At 39.1% G+C, this 20470-nt stretch overlaps 1 protein-coding gene across 1 annotated transcript; it reads right to left on the reverse strand.

Annotated features, from left to right (window-relative positions):
- Positions 1–16742: 16742 nt before the first annotated feature.
- On the reverse strand, positions 16743–19916 carry LOC143579126 (phosphatase IMPL1, chloroplastic-like). The gene is made up of 10 exons (XM_077062516.1): positions 19543–19916; positions 18646–18713; positions 18094–18227; positions 17929–18017; positions 17740–17797; positions 17614–17666; positions 17412–17510; positions 17159–17272; positions 16978–17079; positions 16743–16911 (listed from the first exon to the last, which is right to left on the reverse strand). The coding sequence occupies exons 1-10, from the start codon at positions 19810–19812 to the stop codon at positions 16813–16815; spliced, it is 1086 nt and encodes a 361-aa protein (XP_076918631.1). The 5' UTR covers positions 19813–19916; the 3' UTR covers positions 16743–16812.
- Positions 19917–20470: the final 554 nt, after the last annotated feature.

Below are 20470 nucleotides of genomic sequence, written 5' to 3' on the forward strand. Positions count from 1 at the left end.
ACTGCCATTAATCACACTTAATCTTTGTTTTCCCTCTTATTCTTCAATTTTAACTTCCCCATTTTATCCAACGATCTCTAATATCTTCTTCTCCTTTCCAAAGATAAATAATTTTCCTTTCTTATTTTTCCGATAATGGGTTCCAAAGGTGACATGGCTACCCAGTTTTCAAAATTGACTCAGGCAGAGCTTGATGGATTAAGTTTGGACTATGGGAATGGGGCTGAGTTAAAGCCTGAACAGCCTTATCCTTCTACTACCATTTCGAGCCTTTCAAAAGGTAAAATTGCTCTTTACACTCGATACTTTGATCAATTAAATCTTATATATATATATTTTTGAAGTTTTTTCTGAGTGTTTTGGAATATCATGGTGTTTGCCTTGGACAATTGGCTCCCCTTGGTGTAAAGAGAGTTATGCATTTTGAAATTATGTGTCGTTCTTTTGGTTATGAACCTTACTTGCCCATGTATCGATGATACTTTCAGCTTGCAATGAATGGGAACTAGTTTACTTTGGAGAAGACCCGATGCAAAACTGGGTTTATTTCGAGTACTGCTGGGCTTACTTCTCCTTGAAAAGATAAGTTATTTTTTGTATTGGATTCTATTTTGCCTTTTCCTCCAGTGTGGAGGAAGCTGATCTCACTTTGAACACTCTCGAGCCGAAGGCCGAGGAGCTTGATGATACCTTCCTCAAGAGCCTTCCATCAGTGTGCTATAAACTTCGAACTTTACCAGAGGAGTTTCTAGTCTACCTAGGCATGAGTTCCAAGTGGCTCAATCCTCATACCGATCCCAAGATGTTTATGGATGATAGAGGTATGTTACATGTTTGTTTTTAAGCTTCTTTTGTCATTTAGGTCTGACCTTCACCTTCCCTGCTGTAGAGATTGGTGCTATGGAGTGTCTTTCACTTGAAGATTTTATGTTGCTACATTTGTGTCTACTGAGGTTGCCCCACGTCATCTCAATGTTGTTGAAAATACCAAAGAGTTATGTCAGCCTTGTGACCATGTGCCTAACTCCACCTCTTCTGGCCTTCCTCCCAAAAGTAACGTCAGGAATGCTGCTTCTTTTCCTGCTCGGAGTAGCAAGAGTTTCAAACGAACGCCTGTTCCCAGCTCCAATATTACCGATCCTGTTGAATTGGATGAGGATGATGCTCTCATTGCTTCTATCACCAGCTTTCCTCCTGTTGGTGTGGAGAAGCTTTCCAGAAGCCATTCTCTCTCACCGTTGAAGGTGCTTCCAAGCCTTCTGTTTCTAAGAAGGTTCCTACCCCTACAGCTACTGAGAAGAAGGTGGAGAAGAATAGGGAGCCTGTTGGCAAGAAGGTGGGGGATAAAAAAGAACCTGCTAGTGTGAAGCCTTCTACAGCTGAAACAATTGCGGTGGAGAAATCAAAAGGGAAAGGTGTTGCTGGTCAAGCGGAAGGTATTCCTAATCGTGAATCAACTACTATTTTTGTTTCATCACGGAGGGTACGCGAATATGTTACGTTGAAGAGGGAACCCATTTGTCCGGACCTTCTTCTTCACTATATTCCTCCGGCTGAAAAGGTGATTGTTGATGGTTTAAGCGATAGTGAGCATATGGCTGGAGTTTTTCAGTACTTGGCTTATTTTCTTACCCTTATTCCCGAGGGTATGGGATGATGGAGCTGTGCCCCAGCGAAAATCAAGAATTTTGAGGACGAGAACTCGAAGCCAAAAGGTTCCTTGGTTGAGGTGAATGAGAAAGTTGTGAACTTGACCGCTCATGAGCAAAGCTTACTTCTTGAACTTGTTGTTGCCAAAGCTTCTGCGGAGGATGAGCGGAGCAAGGTAGAAGCTTATGCCAAAGACCTTTATGAACAGCGTCATAAGGTTAGTCAAGAGAGAAACTTGCTTGTTAAAGAGAAGAAAAAGTTTGTTGCTGATTGTGAGAAGCTGGAGAGTGAGAATCAGAAGCTTGTTGGTGTGAAGCTTTCTACTTCTGTTACCATGTGACAACGCGGATATTTCTATGGTAGCTTCTCCCGTGAAGATCTGAAAATGATCTTCGGGAAATTCTGTTCCATCATAGGTCTTAACGTTAGCCGACATCTTTATTTTTGTTTGGAAAAAAAAGTTAACTATCTTTTCGGAGAAGCATGACGAGGTTAACGACGTGTAGGATTGGTAGCGTTCCAAGTGTTCCAAGTCGCTTGTATTAGTGGCGATGATACTTGGAGCTTGGCTTGCCATGGGATGGCTCATGGCTAGGAAGCCTTGAGAAGCTTGCCATTGTAAGCTTCCCGGCCATGATTGGCCATATTGAGACATCATCAAGGCGGCCATCTGAGGGTATATCATATCAGGCCGCATGAGACCTGGTTGTAGGTAAGCTTGAGGCATGGAGCATGTAGCCTCTACCATAGGTGCTATTTTCATGATTTTGGCCAGAGGTAATGACATTAAAGCTTCTGCTAGGGAGATGCTTGTTGGGGGATGTACCACAGAAGGTGAGCTTTGGAAGAGCTGTTCCATGGTGAATTCTCCTTTTCAATTAGGGGTTATGGGTGAAGCTGTGAGGCTTACCATTTCCCGAGGAGAGCTTGTATTTTTATATTCTCCTATTTGCGAGCTGCTAGGTCCCTCAACGTTTCTTCTCGATGGAGAAGGTATGCTCATGTTTAATGGATGAGGCATAGAGGGAAAGTGTTACCTTAGGTTCTTTATTATAATATAACCTTATCCTTATCCCCTTAGCTCACTCTTCCTGAGCATAATTGTTCATCAGCTCCCTGAGCCGAAGGAAGTTCTGTTTAACACCCTCCGACTTCATATCTATTCTTCCCACCGGAAGAGAGAATCACTCTTTGGGAAGAATGTTCCACTTCTAAACGAGGGTGGTGTTTGGAACTCAAAGGATTGTGATGACATGACCAAATGGCTGCTCATTTTCGGTGAACTACAACCAACCTTTTCCTCTGGTGAGGACTCGTTTTCTTGCCAATCATCGTTCATTGAAATTCCTTGATTCAGATTACTCTTTTCAGCCATAAGAGGATAATACTTGAGAACAATAGAGCTAAAGCTATCGAAATTGTTGTTCTAAGTAGCGCTAGCCCCACGGTAGGCGCCACTTGTTTCTACAACGAGTATAGCGAACAATGAGAGTATGGCAGTTCAAGAGTGTGGTCCTTGCAAAGCTTCATATCCTACTCAGAATCAAAGAAAACACGAGCAGTTAGTCTCACCGCAGGAGGGGGCCTCCTACGATCAACCTCATGCGTGAGAATCAGTGATTTGATACAATAAAGAGATTGTAGAAGTATGAAGAGAATATATAGAGAATAGAGTGAATGAGAATAAATAATACCTTTGGTGGAGTGTCCTATTTATAGGCAGTTTAGAAGCTTCTCCGGGGAAGCTGAAGCTTTTTAAGTAGAAAATGTCAACTCTCCTTTCAGCTCATGCAAACTGGACATATGTCATTTCCGTGTAACCTTCATCTTTTATTTTATCTTGTAGTTGCTTTTACTTTATGGCAGGCGTCAGCTTTTGGTCATTTGTAAATGTTTCTGAAATTACTATATCATGAGCTTCTTGGTCAGCTTAGAAAACTTGCTGGGCAAGTATCAAGCTTTCCCATCTAGCAGCTTATGTTTTTTGCTCTATTATTCTTAAGCTTCCTAGCTTGTGAGTTGCTTCTCTATTATTAAGCTTATGGGTGGGTAAGAGTACCCACGTCATCAAAACCCATTAAAAGTAATCGGTACTATACTCGTATTAGTTCGAGTTGTGCTCGGGTTCGTTAGATCCAGGTTCAGGTTTCATGAGTACGAGTACTTTGGAGTTCGGGTTAACAGTTATTTGGGTGGGGTTAACAAATTGTTATATATAAATTTATACTCTGTGGTGTAAATTGAAATTAAAGTACTAATATGTGAAAACAATGAAAAACAATAAACATTCGGGTCAACCCACGAATATGCATAGCATGTTCGGTTTATTTGTCTAATAATTTTCAACTTTGTGTTAAAGTTTCGAGTTCATGTCAGGTTGAACCCGCCAACCCACGAACACAGCCCTATTAACAACCTAAGTTCACATCGAAATAGTTTTTGAGAAAAATGAGTTAAGGAAATAATATATATCAATTTGGTTCGGGTCAGGATGGGTTTAAGCAAAATATAGATACAAAAATTAAAATTTCAATTTCAACTGTTTATGCAATGAGGAATTTGTAGATTTTGCAAAAATGCTAAACATTTGCTGGTTAGAAAATCGTGGGAAAATTGAAATATCAAGATTAACACCGGGAATTAACTACGAGGTTGTTTTTATTATCATGTTAAAAGATCCTGCTTACGGGTGGGAGGTTCCTATCAATGTGAGACTCATTTTATCGGACGGATACAGACAAGAACACAAAAAGAACCTAATGGAAAAGCCAAGAACAAAAGGGATTGAGATCGACGTGGGCGAATTTATTGTAGACCCGAAAAAAGAAGGATCTGTAAAGTTTTCGTTGTATGAGTATGAAGGTGGGGCTTGGAAAAACGGTTTGTTGATCAAAGGTGCACTTATTAGACCCAAGCCTTGAAAATTGAACAACAACAACAACAACAACAAAGTTATGTATGAATAAAAAGGGTTACATGTATGTGGTGCTTAGACCATGCTTAGTCAAAACTAGACACCCCTAGACATTTTACGTCATGTGGTACTTAGTCAGCATTTCAAAGTTATGCAAAAAAAGTGTATTGGGAAAATGCTCATAACTCTCCCACAATCATTATTTTATGCCTCCGCTCTCTCTCCCTATCTCACACAACTCTCCTTAAAACATGGGCTTTTGCAAGTTATGTACATAACTCCATCCAAAATGCCCATTCATAACGCCGCCCATAATGCCTGTGGGGCGGTGTTCCCAGGCATTATGGCTTCATAAAGCCACAATAAGAACACCACTACGGATGGTCTTATGCTTTATAATGAAATAAGATATGACTTTCTTTCATACACTTTAAAACTTTTGATACATTATTATTAGGCAACTATGTAGAATAGAAAACAAGTTTCAAGTTTTAGGTTTTTTTAATTAAGTCACTCATATTATATTATATCTCAATTAGGTCACTCAACTTTTAATATGTCTCAAATATACTAGAGGTGTACAGGGGTCACTCTAGGTTTGTTTAAGCCCAAAAATGAAACTATAGTCAAACTTTCAGTTAGATGGAAAATAATAACCGATAGGTTATGGTTAATAGTGTTTTGGTAAAAAATTAACAAAGTAATTTATGATCAAATTCGTATGTGAGGTAGAGTACTTGATCAAAATAGGGTGAACACAATGATTTGATTTCGAGGGAAAAAGCCCTTGATCGTGAGGATCTCCGGTACAAAAAACCCCTAAACGGTGAAAACTATCACCGTCTATTTATTAATAACAAAAAGGGTGATTACAAGTGGTGGAGATGATAATTGATCGAATGCAATGTGTTACAATGAGTTCTGGTTGCTATCAATGTGAAGTGTGTGTTACATGTGTTTTTCTAACTGATTACAGCATCCTATTTATACTGAAAATCCCTAACTAACTCTCCGAGTATCCCGGAACTAAAAGAGTCTTCCAATATAGCCGTTGGAGCACTCTTCTTTGAGTGTATCCAAGTTCATCAACGTTCATCACACGTCTTTGACCGATTCTTTTGGGAGTCACTCGTCAAACGTGGTCTCACCTGCGAAATAACCTCAAATATTCTAGGATAATACAACAGTTAGTAATTATCAGGGATACCGAATACTGAAACCCTGTCAGTAAATCCGGGATCCTTATACATAGAAATGATTCCTGACAATAATATTAACTATAAGTGCGAGATTTCAGCATACAGTCAATATTTGACCGTTAACCATTACTTGGCCCTTAATCCTAACGGCTATAGCTCATTCCACACGTTTTATGCAACCACCAACCGTGTATTTCACATGGACTAAATCAACAATTAATATATGCAATTATAAATTAACGCCAAGAGAGAAATATCTATTTATTAGCATTACTACTCATGATACTAAACTTATTCGAGAATTCTGAACATATTCGGGTTCCCGAGCGTATTCAGGATCCTGAGCTGACCACAGATCCGACTATAAAATTTGGGCCCTAACAATTGTCCCCAAAATTTAACAGCTGTTTTTATCATTTTCAGCTGTTAAATTTTCTAATGATAAACTATTTTCCATGTAGCACCAAAATTTTATGATTTAGAAGTTAACATCATTACGAGAATAGATCAGTCCTTCGAAATCCCTGTTTTTGTTATTAAATCCTTAGAATAAAATTGATTTTATTAGGATTTAAAAATTTATATGAAGTTCCTTAATAACAGTTTAAGTTTCAATTCAATAAACCGACACCAAGTCATAGAATTAATCTTATAAATAAGACAAGAAATATGAACTATAGAATATTCACAAATGGGAAATCATACCAAAATCATATAGAAACTAACCCTGATAATGTCTAGACCATTTCATCCTTGTAATAAGATCATTTTTCAGGATGTTTCTTCGATTCTAGGGGTATACTGATAGACCTGCAATGTTAACATTATCCTGAAAATAAATTCAGAAATTTTGGCGACAAGGCCCTTAGAAGAGGTGAAACCCCCTTAAACCTTAGGAGTAAATAAACTGGCGACAATGCCCTTAGAAGAGGTAAAAACCCCTTAAACCTTAGGAGTGAATAAACTGGCGACAAGGCCCTTAGAAGATGTGAAAACCCCTTAAACCTTAGGAAAGGTACGTCTACCATTAACTTGAGATTCAAACCAATAGCTGAGGATAACGAGGTAACAAGTCACTATATTTCCTGTGCTGGCCCCGCCTCTCGAACTACGGCTGAATAAACGTGCGCTACAAGCGATCTTAAAAAGAGGTGAAAACCCCTTGAACCTTAGAAGGCATTAAATAATACCTTAACTGGCGACAAGGCCAAAATAAACTGGCGACAAGGCCCATATTAACTGGAGACAAGGCCCAAATCAACTTCATTCCATGTGGGAATGCCACATATCTTCAAGCTACAAAATAGTCAAATCTAGGTGAGGGGTGGCTAACACCCCTCCAATGCCTTAACCAGTATCATGATAAAAGAATAATATTATTGAAAATGAATAAAAATATAGATTCGAATACATACCTTAGTTGTTTAATATCACTGTTAAATTTCTCAGGATAGTAATTATCCTCAGGATAACAGTCTTACATAAAATATTTTTTTGAGGTGGATAGCGTTCCAAGCCTTTGGTAACAGGTCACCATCCAAAGTAGACAATCTGTATGCCCCCTTCCTGCTTCTGGCTCAATCAATTAAGGATCTTCCCATTTTGGTGCAAGCTTTCCATCCGCAGGATTTGTAGTATTCTAAAAAGCTTTTCGGAGAACTAAATCCCCTTCTTGAAATCTCGAACCCTGATATTCTTGTTGTAGGACTTTGCTATCTTCTGCAGATAAGATACCATTTTGATCTTTGCTAAATCCCTGAGTTCTTCTACTGCATCCAGATCTTCAAGTAGACTTTGTCTATTATCTTCGGGATTCTGATGACTGACTCTAGCTGTAGGGATAACCATCTCTGTATGGATTACCGCTTCAGCTCCAAATACCAAGAGAAAGGAGTCTGACCGGTAGCATTCTTCGAAGTGGTCCTATCTGCCCAAAGAACAAAAGGTAGTTCCTCGACCTACTTTCCTTTCTTAGACCCTAACTTTTTCTTCAGGTTGTTGATAATGATTTTGTTGCTTGATTCGGCCTGACCATTAGCCTAAGGATGGACAGGCGTTGAAGTGAGCATCCTGATCCTCCCAACTGGCACAGAAGTTAGTTGTTCTCTTGCCAATGAATTGTGAGCCATTGGCACACACTATTTCTGCTGGGATTCCAAATCTCGTCAAGATATTGCGCTTGATGAATGAGATAACCTCTTTTTCTCTGACTTGAACAAAAGCTTCCGCTTCAATCCACTTCGAGAAATAATCAGTCATAGCCAGCATAAAGACTTTTCCTCCTGGAGCCCTGGGTAGCTTTCCAACGATATCCATTCCCCACTTCATGAAAGGCCAAGGGGATATAACATGATACAAGGGTTCTGTTGGCTGGTGCAAGATGTTGTTATGTCTTTGGCATTCATCACATTTATGAGAATAATTCATAGCATCCCTCTTCATCATTGGCCAAAAGTATCATGTCCTCAGGATTTTGGAGAATAGTGCTCTGCCCCTAGTGTGATTCCCACAATCTCGTTCATGGATATCCTGAAGAACTTCTTGAGCTTCTGCCTTCTCCAAGCACCTAAGATATGATCCTGCAAGAGATTTCCTGTATAATATATCATTCATTATAGTATATGGGACTACCTTTGTGCGAAAAGCTCTTAGGTTTTCATCCTTGGGGATAAATCCATCCTGAATATATTTCCTGATCGGGATAATCCAAGAATTTTCATTATCCTCAGGATTCTTGACTCCCATATCTTCATCATCGTCTGATATATCATTGATACCTTTCTCTCCTATTGCTGGGCTCAGGATATATATGATAGGAATTTTGACACCTTCCGGTATCCTTAAGGACGAAGCTAAATATGCTAGGGCATCTGCTTCAACATTCTCTTCTCTAGGTACATGTGAAATATCAAACATTTTGAAACACTTTGCTAGTTTTTTTACTAGCTCTAAATATTTCATTAGTTATTCTCCTCTAACAGCATATAAACCATTAAAATTATTATTTAATAATAATGAATCAACATGTACTTGAATAAACCTGATTTTCATGTCGATTGCTAATTGTAATCCTGCTATCAAAGCTTCATATTCCGCCTCATTATTTGTGGCTTGAAATCCGCAGGATATGGATTGAGGTATAATGTCCCCCTGTGGAGATTTCAGCAGGATCCCAAAACCTGTTCCTCTAACATTTGAAGCACTATCAGTGTATAGAGTCCACTTATCTTTAGTTTTTTTCAAGTTGTTGGACTTCCAAGTCTGCCTCTTCTTTAAGTTCCCTGGTGAAATTAGCCACAAAGTCTGCTAATGCCTGGGATTTGATGGTAGTCCTAGGTTCATATGCTATAGTTTCACAGCCTATTATGCCATCCTACCTGACATTTCTGGTTTTCTCAAAACAGACTTAATAGGGTAGTTAGTTTTAACACATATAGGGTGAGTTTCAAAATAGTGTCTAAGTTTAGTAGATGCCATAATAAGTGCTAAAATTAATTTCTCAAGATAAGAATACCTGGTTTCAGCATCCAAAAGACTTTTACTTACATAATAGATGGGATGATGTTGACCTTCGAGATCCTTGGCTAAAACTGCACTTACAACATTATTTGATACAACTAGATATAGAGATAGAGGTTCACCTTCCTTGGGTTTTACCAGTAGAGGAGCAGAAGAAAGATAAGCTTTTAAGGATATTAAAGCTTCCTCATGCTTATCGGTCCACTCGAACTTCTTGTTTTTCCTCATGATATCATAATATTATTTGCACTTTTCTGAGGATGTGGATATGAATCTGTTGAGTGCTGCTATCCTGCGAGTTAGCCTTTGAACATCCTTGACTGATGCTGGGGTTTTCGATTCAAGATAGCTTATATCTGCTCTAGAATCACCTCTATCCCCCTTTTGGTGCCCATGTATCCCAAGAATTTGCCAGCCTTCACTCCAAAATGGCACTTTGAATGATTCAGCTTCATGTTATATTTGTCGAGGATATCAAACGCGGTCTTGAGATCCTGGAGGTGATCCTTAGCTTTCTTGGACTTCACCACCATATCATCAATATAACTTCCATCGTGTCCCCCAGTTGATCTTTGAACATCATGTTAACTAACCTCTGATTGGTTGCACCTGCATTTCTAAGTCCAAAGGGCATAGCAATGTAACAATAAATACCTGTGGGGGTCATGAAGACTGTATCTTCTTGATCTGAAGGTTCCATTTGGATTTGCTGAAATCCTGAGGATGCATCCGTAAATGTTAGCATTCCGTGGCCAGCTGTAGCGTCTACCATTGAATCTATGTGTGGTAGAGGGAATGGATCCTTAGGGCAGGCCTTATTCAAGTCTGTGAAATCTGCACAAACTCTCGATTTGCCATTCTTTTTCTGTACCACCACCACATTTGCTAACCATCGGGGATATTGAACTTCCCTGATCATATATGCCTTCAAGAGTCTTTCAACTTCTTCTTAGATGATGATGTTTCTTTCAGGTGCAAATTTTCTTCTCTTTTGATGGATTGTCCTGAAAGAATTATCAATTCCAAGTTTATGTGTTATAATATCTTTGGAAATACCTGTCATATCTTCATGTTTCCATGCAAATGTTGACAGTCTTGACTTGAGAAAATCGAGCAACTTTGACTCAATATCCTCATGAATGCTCGTTCCTATCAGCACTTTGACTTCAGGATCCTCGGGATAAGGAAGTATTTCTTTAATTTCTTTTTCCTTGTCCTCCATTACGTCTCGTGCTGGCTTCTGTAATTGCTACGCCTGCTGGGATTTGGCAATACACTTCATAGAAGAGGTGTAGCAATTCTTTGCATCTTGTTGATCACTGATGATTTTGATAACTCCCCATGGACTTAGGAGTTTCACACATTGGTGATAAGTAGAGGGGACTGCTTCCATGTCGTGTATCCAGGGCCTGCCTAATATGATATTGCAACAAGACAAACAGTCAATAACACAAAATTTTTGCATTTTGTTTACTCTTTCAACATATACTGGGAGCTTGATATCCCTAATAGTATTCTTAGTCTCTCCACTGAATCCAACCAATACTGAGAAGCTAGGGATAATCTCATCTTCAGGAATATTCATCTTTTTCAGCACATCCAGTTGAATAATGTTGACCGATCTTCCACCGTCAATGATGATCATGCGCACATAATGGTTAGCCACATACAATGTTATTACCAAACTATCATGGTGAGGATCCTAAATATTGATTCTATCGCTTTCATCAAAGGATATAGTCTTTGCTTGAGTGAGAACGGATGTCTTTGTTGGTCTGTCAACCACTTCTAGCTTCCTTTGATCGGCATTTCTTTTCGCAGCAGAATAAGAGGTTCCACAGATGTCAGATCCTCCAAATATGAAGAGGATTGTTTTTGCATTTGTTGGTGGAGGAATCGCCTTCTCAGAAACTTTTTCAGGATTTTGTTCTTTTCCCTTCTTCCGGCCAAGTAGCTCTTTCAAGTGGCTCTTGCTGAGAAGATAGCTAATCTCCCTTCTGAGTGCAATGCAATCATCGGTCAAGTGCCCAAAATCTTCGAGGAAGGCACACCATTTTTGTAGGTCCCCCTGGGGCGTCGCTGATCGATACGAGATCCGCACGAGGTCTAGGAGTGCGGAATCCTCCTAGACTCGTTTAATGGTATAGAAGACGAAGAACACGATTACACATAAACAAACACACGAACAAACACACGAACGGGATAAACAAATCTGCAGATCTTTTATATAAAACCAAACCACGTTACAAACCGAATACAAACAAAGACACGACCGACCCGAGGTGAGCTCTACCTCGGGTCGTCCCACACGACTCTCCCTCTCTGTTTCTCTCTAGACAATTGAACTGAACACACAAAATTCTAACTTTCTGGATACTAAACCCTAAACAAGACACACATATATATATAGATAAACCAACTTCGCGGGCTTGGGCTTGGGCCTGTAGGCGAAGTTGTTCTAACTTCGCCTATGGTGAAGTTGTTCTAACTTCGCCACTTCGTCTCCGCTGGTCAGAATTGCATAGCGACGGTCACAAAATGCACCAACAGACTCCCCTTTGACCGTTGCTCTCAATTCTAACAAACACAAAAGATCATCTATTACAAAGCATGCACCAACAGACTCCCTCTTAACTGATGATCTTCTGTTTGCTCCTTCTTGTAGGACTCGATTGCACTGTGATCTTCAGACTTGAACTTCACATCCATCCTGTCTTCAACCAGCCGTGTTTGAAACTGTCTTGTAACTCCACAAATCTACCAATCACCCGGCGTCTTCCATATCAGATCTCCCCTTCAGTGTAAGCTTCTCCGACTATATCGATTGAGGTCTTTGACATGCATGCATCCCCGTGCCTAATTGATCATCTCAACCAATCACGTGAAGTTCTTCTAACTTCACCAACACGTGAAGTTCTTCTAACTTCACCAACACGTGAAGTTGGGCTCCCTCCACAACTTCACCAACACGTCGGAATTGTATAGTAAGATAAGGTTCAATCTTCAACTACTCAACATCAAGTGATCAATTTCATCACAAAACCACCTTGACAGAATCTAACACACATGACCATTAATTAATCCGAAGCATCTTCAATCACCATGGATAACGATCAAGAACATAAACAAATTAATTCCCGATTAAATCCAACTTGTTCCAAAATTGTAACAGGGTCCAATCCTCGAACGCCTTGAAAATAACATAAATAATATGCTCTGACCGCAATCCAGTAATGACGAAAACCTTCAGTTCGATTTGACTTTCTTCAGTTGGTCAACCTCGAACAACAACAATTTCTTTGCCCACAAACTCCCAAATATGTGTCAATATCCAGTTTCAATCAATATCCCATTCACAACTTCAACTACATATCCAGAGTTGACCCGTATTTGTTCACACGTAAGACCAAGAGATACCAAGTTTCACTCGTTGTCAGAACAACACTTTCGGTCTCACAATAATCGTGTACACCAGGCCATATAGACGAAAACTCCAAACAACATTTTTTTTTTTAATAATTTTTTTTTTAACTTCGCCCAAAAGTCAACTTCGCCTAAAGTCAACTTCGCCTAAAGTCAACTTCGCCCAAAAGTTAACTTCGCCTAAAAGTCAACTTCGCCCCTCATTAACTTCGCCCCTCATTAACTTCGCCTAAAAAGTCAACTTCGCCAAAACCCTAAAATTTTAGCGACAACTTCGCCTGAACCAAATAACTTCGCCTACGGCGGCTGTTCGGCCAAAAACTCATCAGAAACATGCCAGAAACACCAAAACGCAGATCTCGAACCATAGCATAAGAGCCTAAGGCTCTGATACCACTTGTAGGTCCCCCTGGGGCGTCGCTGATCGATACGAGATCCGCACGAGGTCTAGGAGTGCGGAATCCTCCTAGACTCGTTTAATGGTGTAGAAGACGAAGAACACGATTACACATAAACAAACACACGAACAAACACACGAACGGGATAAACAAATCTGCAGATCTTTTATATAAAACCAAACCACGTTACAAACCGAACACAAACAAAGACACGACCGACCCGAGGTGAGCTCTACCTCGGGTCGTCCCACACGACTCTCCCTCTCTATTTCTCTCTAGACAATTGAACTGAACACACAAAATTCTAACTTTCTGGATACTAAACCCTAAACAAGACACACATATATATAGATAAACCAACTTCGCGGGCTTGGGCTTGGGCCTGTAGGCGAAGTTGTTCTAACTTCGCCACTTCGTTTCCGCTGGTCAGAATTGCATAGCGACGGTCACAAAATGCACCAACAGACTCCCCTTTGACCGTTGCTCTCAATTCTAACAAACACAAAAGATCATCTGTTACAAAGCATGCACCAACAATTTTGACTTGTCTTTCCAGGTTCCTTGTTTCTCCGTCTTCTTAGGCCACCTGGATTTTTCACCTAAGTCTTGCATGGCACACATTAATCCAACAACATCAATAGAAAAACAAAATTCAGAGATCTTAGGATATTCTTCATCATCTTCATAATCTATTGCATTAAACCTAGGGTTATCAGGCTTATAGTAAAGATCGATACGATTTTCCCGGGGATTCGGCTTTCCTGTTCGTCTGATCATATTTTGGGATATCGATCTTTTTAAATTTTCTCTTATCGTCCTCTAGCCTGATAAACCTTAGAGCTCTGCTTCTTGCTTCATCTAACGACCTGCATGGAGTCATAACATGATCATCGTAGAAAGAGGAGTCTTTCTCTAACCCCAATTTAAGAGCTTCCACTGCCGAAGCAGGATTTGGATTTGGAATCTCTAGCGACTCCTTGCTAAACCTGGTAATAAAATCTCTCAAGGATTCCCCAGGATTCTGGGTAACCCTATAAAGATCACCTGTCATCTTCTCAAATGTTCTACTGCAAGAAAACTGGTTATTGAACAAGTTAACTAAATGAGAAAAGGAGGTGATGGTGTTAGGAGGAATACTCAGTAGCCATTTCATGGCTGCTCCAGTCAAGGTAGACTCAAATCCCTTGCAAAGACATGCTTCCTTGATTTCCATAGGGATTGGGTTGATCTCCATACGCTCTCTATACTGTGCAACATGTTCCTCAGGATCCGTTGAACCATCATACAGTTTCATATTTGGGGTTTGAAACCGTTTTGGGATCTATATGTCACCAATTGATGGCACAAATCGGGATATTATGTGACTATCAGTGGGAACTTCAGCTATGGGACGGACTACACCAGGAACAATCGAGATCATGTCTTTAAGCTTCTGTAATTCCCGGGCTAAGCACGAACTTATGCCTGCATCCTGCAAAAATCCTTGATTAGCATTAAAGGGAAAAGTATTGAAAGTGTTACCCTGATTAATATTCTGAGGAACAGTCTGGGTGTTGTAGCTTGCATTCCCAAACTATTATTTCCCGGAGTAGCAAATGGAGTGATCGAAGTGTTAGCCTGCATCGGGATAAAGTCTCCCTGGTGCACCTCGGAGGATCCTGCGAATTGCTGAGTCTGAGCAAATGGTTGCTGAAATCCTGAGGATACTGCCTGCTGAAACAATCCTGAGGACCCAGACTGTTGAAACAATCCTAAGGTTCATCCTTGCTGCGACAATCCTGAGGATCCTACATGTTGTGGAAATCCTAAGGATATCGTCTGCTGATAAGGACCTGAGGATCCTAACTGATGGAACAATCCTGAGGATCCGGACTGTTGAAACGATCCTGAGGATCCTGAGTTGTATGCCATGGTCGACTCCGGACGTACTAATCCTGAGGATCCTGGAGGAGTAAAATCCAGAGATCTTGGGACTAGTGGTGTGAATTCTTCCTCCGGCTTCTTGGCTTTCCTAATATCTTCCAGTTCCTTCACGAGCATCTGGTTGGTCTAGTTCTGGCGATCCATGTGTTCTTATAACCGTCTGTACATGGACAGAAGGTCATTGTTAGATACCATGATGGGATCCTGGAGAGACGGTCTCGATCCTGAGAACACGGGAGTGGCAGGTTTCTTCGGGATACCACCAGCAGGAGGAGGTGGCATAGGAGGCCTCACAGAGGAATCTGAAGCCGCAGCAGAAGAGGAAACATTCTTTGGTTGGGAAGACATGTTGTGGATGTTGACAGTGAGGTTTAATTTGAGGGTTAATAATGATCAAAGCACCGTTTGCCCCCACAGTGGGCGCCAAATTGTTTCTGTCATAAATTAACAAAGTAATTTTGTGATCAAATTCGTATGTGAGGTAGAGTGCTTGATCAAAATAGGGTGAACACAATGATTTGATTTCGAGGGAAAAAGCCCTTGATCGTGAGGATCTCCGGCACAAAAAACCCTCGGACGGTGAAAACTATCACTTTCTATTTATTAATAACAAAAAGGGTGATTACAAGTGGTGGAGCTGATAATTGATCGAATGCTAAGTGATACAATGAGTTCTGGTTGCTATCAATGTGAAGTGTGTGTTACATGTGTTTTTCTAACTGATTACAGCAGCCTATTTATACTGAAAATCCCTAACTAACTCTCCGAGTATCTCGGAACTGAAAGAGTCTTCCAATATAGCCGTTGGAGCACTCTTCTTTGAGTGTATCCACGTTCATCAACGTTCATCCCACGTCTTTGACCGATTCTTTTGGGAGTCACTCGTCAAACGTGGTCCCACCTGCGAAATAACCTCAAATATTCGAGGATAATACAACAGTTAGTAATTATCAGGGATACCGAATACTAAAAACTTGTCAGTAAATCCGGGATCCTTATACATAGAAATGATTCCTGACAATAATAGAGTTCTCCCACGTGCTAATATTAACAATAAGTGCGAGATTTCAACATACAGTCAATATTTGACCGTTCACCATTACTTGGCCCTTAATCCTAACGGTTATAGCGCATTCCACACGTTTTATGCAAGCACCAACCATGTATTTCGCATGGACTAAATCAACAATTAATATCTGCAATTATAAATCAACGCCAAGAGAGAACTATCTATTTATTAGCATTACTACTCATGATACTAAACTTATTCGAGAATTCTGAACATATTCGGGATCCCGAGCATATTCAGGATCCTGAGCTGACCACAGATCTGACTATAAAATTTGGGCCCTAACAAATAGTTTTTTACATGTTGATTAAGTTTAGTCTGCCATGAAATAGACTTGGACTTGGCCATGAAATGTTTATGCCTGACTAAAATAACCCATAAGAACATATCTGGCATTGAAAGTTTGGACTTATTTGTGGCCGAAATGTATATATTAATGATAAATAACAATTATTTTTGAGTAAAATACATTTTTGGTCAACTTCTGAGCCCTTTTGACCCATTTCCTTTTAAGTCATTTATATTTATATATCATGTGGCATAACCTAAATCAAATCGACTCATTTATAAGTAATGAGTTAAAATATTCATTATAATGGTTTATGATTGTTGGTATATAGTGTAAGATGCATAAGAGAACAAGTACAAAGTAGAATCTGCTGACATAAAGTAAAATAAAAGAATTAAAATGAACATAACAGCAATAAGCCAGGTGAATCACAGCTCTGTGTTATAATCATCTGGCTTGTACCATAAAGAGAAATCAATCCCCTTGCCCTTTAGCTCCTCTGTTGCAGGACCAATTCTCTCAAGAAGCTGGCATTTCATAAGCAACAATATTAGCATCCAAAATATGTGTCAGTTATTTACTAAAAGACATACCTTAGAATGCAATGCACCATTTGAAACCAAAAGTGATCTGTCAAATACAGTATATTTTCCACCATCCATGCGAGAAACCACCCCGCCAGCTTCTTCAACTATCTGCTTGATTTAAAAAGCCATGTTTAGTTTTTGTTTTCGTTTTTATTTTCCGTTATTTAATAAAAAAATATATTCTTACCAAAGCACCAGCAGCCATGTCCCATGGTTTTAAACGATATTCCCAATACGCTTCAACAATGCCCAATGCCACGTGGCACATGTCTACTGCAGCTGCACCTAGTCTCCGCACGCCCTAAGGAAAAAACAAATAGATTTGTTTTTTGGACCAAGAAACCAAATTTTTAATTTCAACCCACCACCCATTTTTCTAATTAAAATAACAGAAAGTAGAAACTCAAGCCTTATTATTACAGACCACATAATGTTCATACCCGACTGATGTCAGTAAACTCCTTGAATAAGTTCATGTTGGCGGCCCACGGATCATCATGTTCATACCCGAACCCAGTCACCAGTAGAGCTCTCTCAACCTACGAAGTTGAATTTATAAGCACTGAATACTATTAATTTATTAAATAGAAGGGGTTATCCACATATGTATAATTTTATGTTAACGATTAACTGAAACCTCACATTGTCAGTCTGACTAACATGAATCTTTTGCCCATTACAGAATGCACCTCCACCTGAAGTAAATAACTGTCACAAAGTTCACATAATATAAAAAAATATATATATAATACGCAAATATTTCCGTACCAGCAACAGCAGAAAAAGTGCGCGTGTTCCAACACAAAGCACCCCCAACAAACTCTACCTGTCAACAAAAATGTTAACTCTTTATTCTAAAACTGCAAATAAGTATGACACATCTGACTCTCAAAACGAAGTGTTTTATAAATGTAAACCATTTGTAAAATGAAATAGCTCAAGCTATATTAACATTACCACAGCCGCAGCGGCCGGCTTTCCTCTATAGAGCACTCCCACAGAGACCGCAAAGCTAGGATACCCATGTGCAAAATTCGTGGTCCCATCTAAACAGAAATGAAATAATATATCATAAATGCAAGTGTAGCATTGATCTAGTTATAAGGTAAATAAATTGCGTACCCAAAGGGTCAATGCACCAAAGGTAATCAGAAGATGAATTCCCAATAACACCTCCTTCCTCCCCTAAAATAAGGTGATCTGGAAACGTCTTTCTAACAGCGTTGAGAATCGCAGCCTCACTCGCTTTATCTGTGCTGTGAGTGAATAATATTTGCTAAAAGTTAATTACACAAATAGTCCCTAATATGTTTGGATACGAAGCAAAAAAGTAGATGTTTGGGTTTTGTGCTTTCTATCTTGTAACTAGTTGGGGCATTAAGGCAAACTTCTGTTAAATTTGGATGAAATGACCAAATTACCCTTTGGCTTTTATTAGTCCTTCCAATATGAAAAGACTGAAATTCCCATGAGCTTAACGAAAGCCAAACATGTTACTTTGCCTAATCACATGGACCATTTGTGTAATTAACTCTATTTGTTATTCGAGAAGAGTAGTCTAAAAGAGAATGCATAAAACACTATATTGGTTGTTTATAAAACTTAGGAGATCAAAAGAAACTGAAAAAAAAAAGTTATTTATAAATCCAGAAGTTATAAAGTATGTGGTCATACTCAGTAACCAAATCAGTGAGTCCTTTATAGCTGATATTTCTAGGCTTATTTACAGCTTCCATCACAACCTGAGAATAGTAATGAATAAAACTTAAGCAATTATTTTGGGAAACAACCACTAAACACATCAAAAACCAAACAGCTTACAAATGAACTTTTGATTTATAACTGCCTAGTTTTCAACTTCTCATGCTGACATAAGTGTGTGTATTTAGGGGTGCAATTATATCACGTATTCACCAGTGAATACATTGTTCGTTGAATCATTAGAAACTATAGCATAATCACGGGTAAATGCACTGCTTATTTGAACTACACATATATTGAGGGGCGTTCATTTTTGAACTCACAATATGTGATGTGCTTCTCAGTTGTTATTTGAATGTGATTCATAAGCTGGTTATGCCGCATTTTCTGGCTTCCACTACTTTAATTATCTTCAATGCACTATGTGCAAGAGCAATATAATCATAGTCATAACATATTGTTCGGTTCTGAAACAAAATTGCCCCTATATACATATAAGAGCGTAACCAAGTTTTTCTTGTTCCTCTAACGTAACTCAAATGAATTGAGCTTCCAATCTTGAGGAATGTCTTATGAATGTCAAGTTTTATAAAATCAGGTGAGCCGTGTATGAATCTTGATTATTGTTTAGTGATTATTTTTGCATTTAACTTTAATGGGGCATGATATGGTTGGATAAAGCCCCTACACCATCCCGGGGCGTTATAAAGGTATGAGCGTTTTTACAATAAAGCCCACATCATTTTGACTGAAAAAGGGGATGATGTATGGAAAAAATGCCCGTGGGCCTTAAGTAAAGAAAACCTATTGACTAAATAATAACCATGTTTCATAATTCTTGGATTTAAGTCAAACCTAAAAGAAACCAACCTCAGCACCGGTTTTCGCAGCAAATTCAACGCTTTGGAGGAGTTGAGAAGATGAAATAGGACCAATTGATAGAGCGCCAATCTTGGTATAGGGTGGTTCTGATAACACAGCTTTGGTTGTTGTACTTGATTTTGATTTTGAATTTAAACATAAACAACTGTTGCGAGATTCGGAAGTGAATTTAGGAGGACGAATAAATGAATTGGGGGTTTGATTTTGATTGAATGTCGACCAACAAATGATTCTTGATGACACCAGAATCGAAGCCATTTGAGGGAGGGTATTTGCTGCTGGTAGAGTGTTTCCAACGGTATAGTCAAATTAGGTGTCTTCTAACGAGCACACATTTGATGACTCCGATAAACTAGCCACAATATTTATTTAAATTATCTATCATACATTTTCATGATTTACTTACGTTTGGTAGGGTGCGAGGGTGCGATTGATGCGATTCTGGGTTAAAACTAAACTGAAGTTTTTGGATTTTGAAATCGTTCCGTTTTGATTTTTTTGGCTTTGGTTTTGGTTCGGTTTTTGTCGTTTGAGGTTAAAAATATTATACCGAAAAAAAGTGTTTGCAAATATCATGAATCTAGGTATAAATAATTTTGTTAATTGCTAACGAATAATATATTTGGCCAAAAATATTTAAATTACATATTTATTATATTCTTATAAATTACCTTAAATAAAAAATAAAAAAAATAGGGATTCGGTTCCGTTCAGTTTTTTCGGTTTATATTACATGCAATTTTTTTCAAAAACATAAAACCAAACCCTCGGTTTTTGTTTTTGTTCGGTTTTATGGGTTTGGATATTCTGATTATTTTGGTTTCTGGTCAGTTTTTTTCGGTTTCATGTTGGTTTTTTCGGTTGCTTGCACACCCCTAGTCCTAGGTTTAGTCTGGGGTGTGCGCAATTGGTATTC

The sequence above is a fragment of the Bidens hawaiensis genome, unplaced genomic scaffold, assembly GCF_021521415.1.
Source record: "Bidens hawaiensis isolate Kalapana, Puna unplaced genomic scaffold, B.hawaiensis_p1.1 tig00029604_1, whole genome shotgun sequence".
In the NCBI taxonomy this organism is placed as follows: domain Eukaryota; kingdom Viridiplantae; phylum Streptophyta; class Magnoliopsida; order Asterales; family Asteraceae; genus Bidens; species Bidens hawaiensis.

What these genes read in the sequence shown, in the direction of transcription:
- LOC143579126 (XM_077062516.1), bottom strand. Translation starts at nt 19,812, where the DNA reads ATGGCTTCGATTCTGGTGTCATCAAGAATCATTTGTTGGTCGACATTC. An exon ending in TTGGTGCATTGACCCTTTGG is followed by an intron (nt 18,018 to 18,093) that starts GTACGCAATTTA and finishes ATTTCTGTTTAG; the next exon opens with ATGGGACCACGAATTTTGCA. An exon ending in CACTTTTTCTGCTGTTGCTG is followed by an intron (nt 17,667 to 17,739) that starts GTACGGAAATAT and finishes TATTTACTTCAG; the next exon opens with GTGGAGGTGCATTCTGTAAT.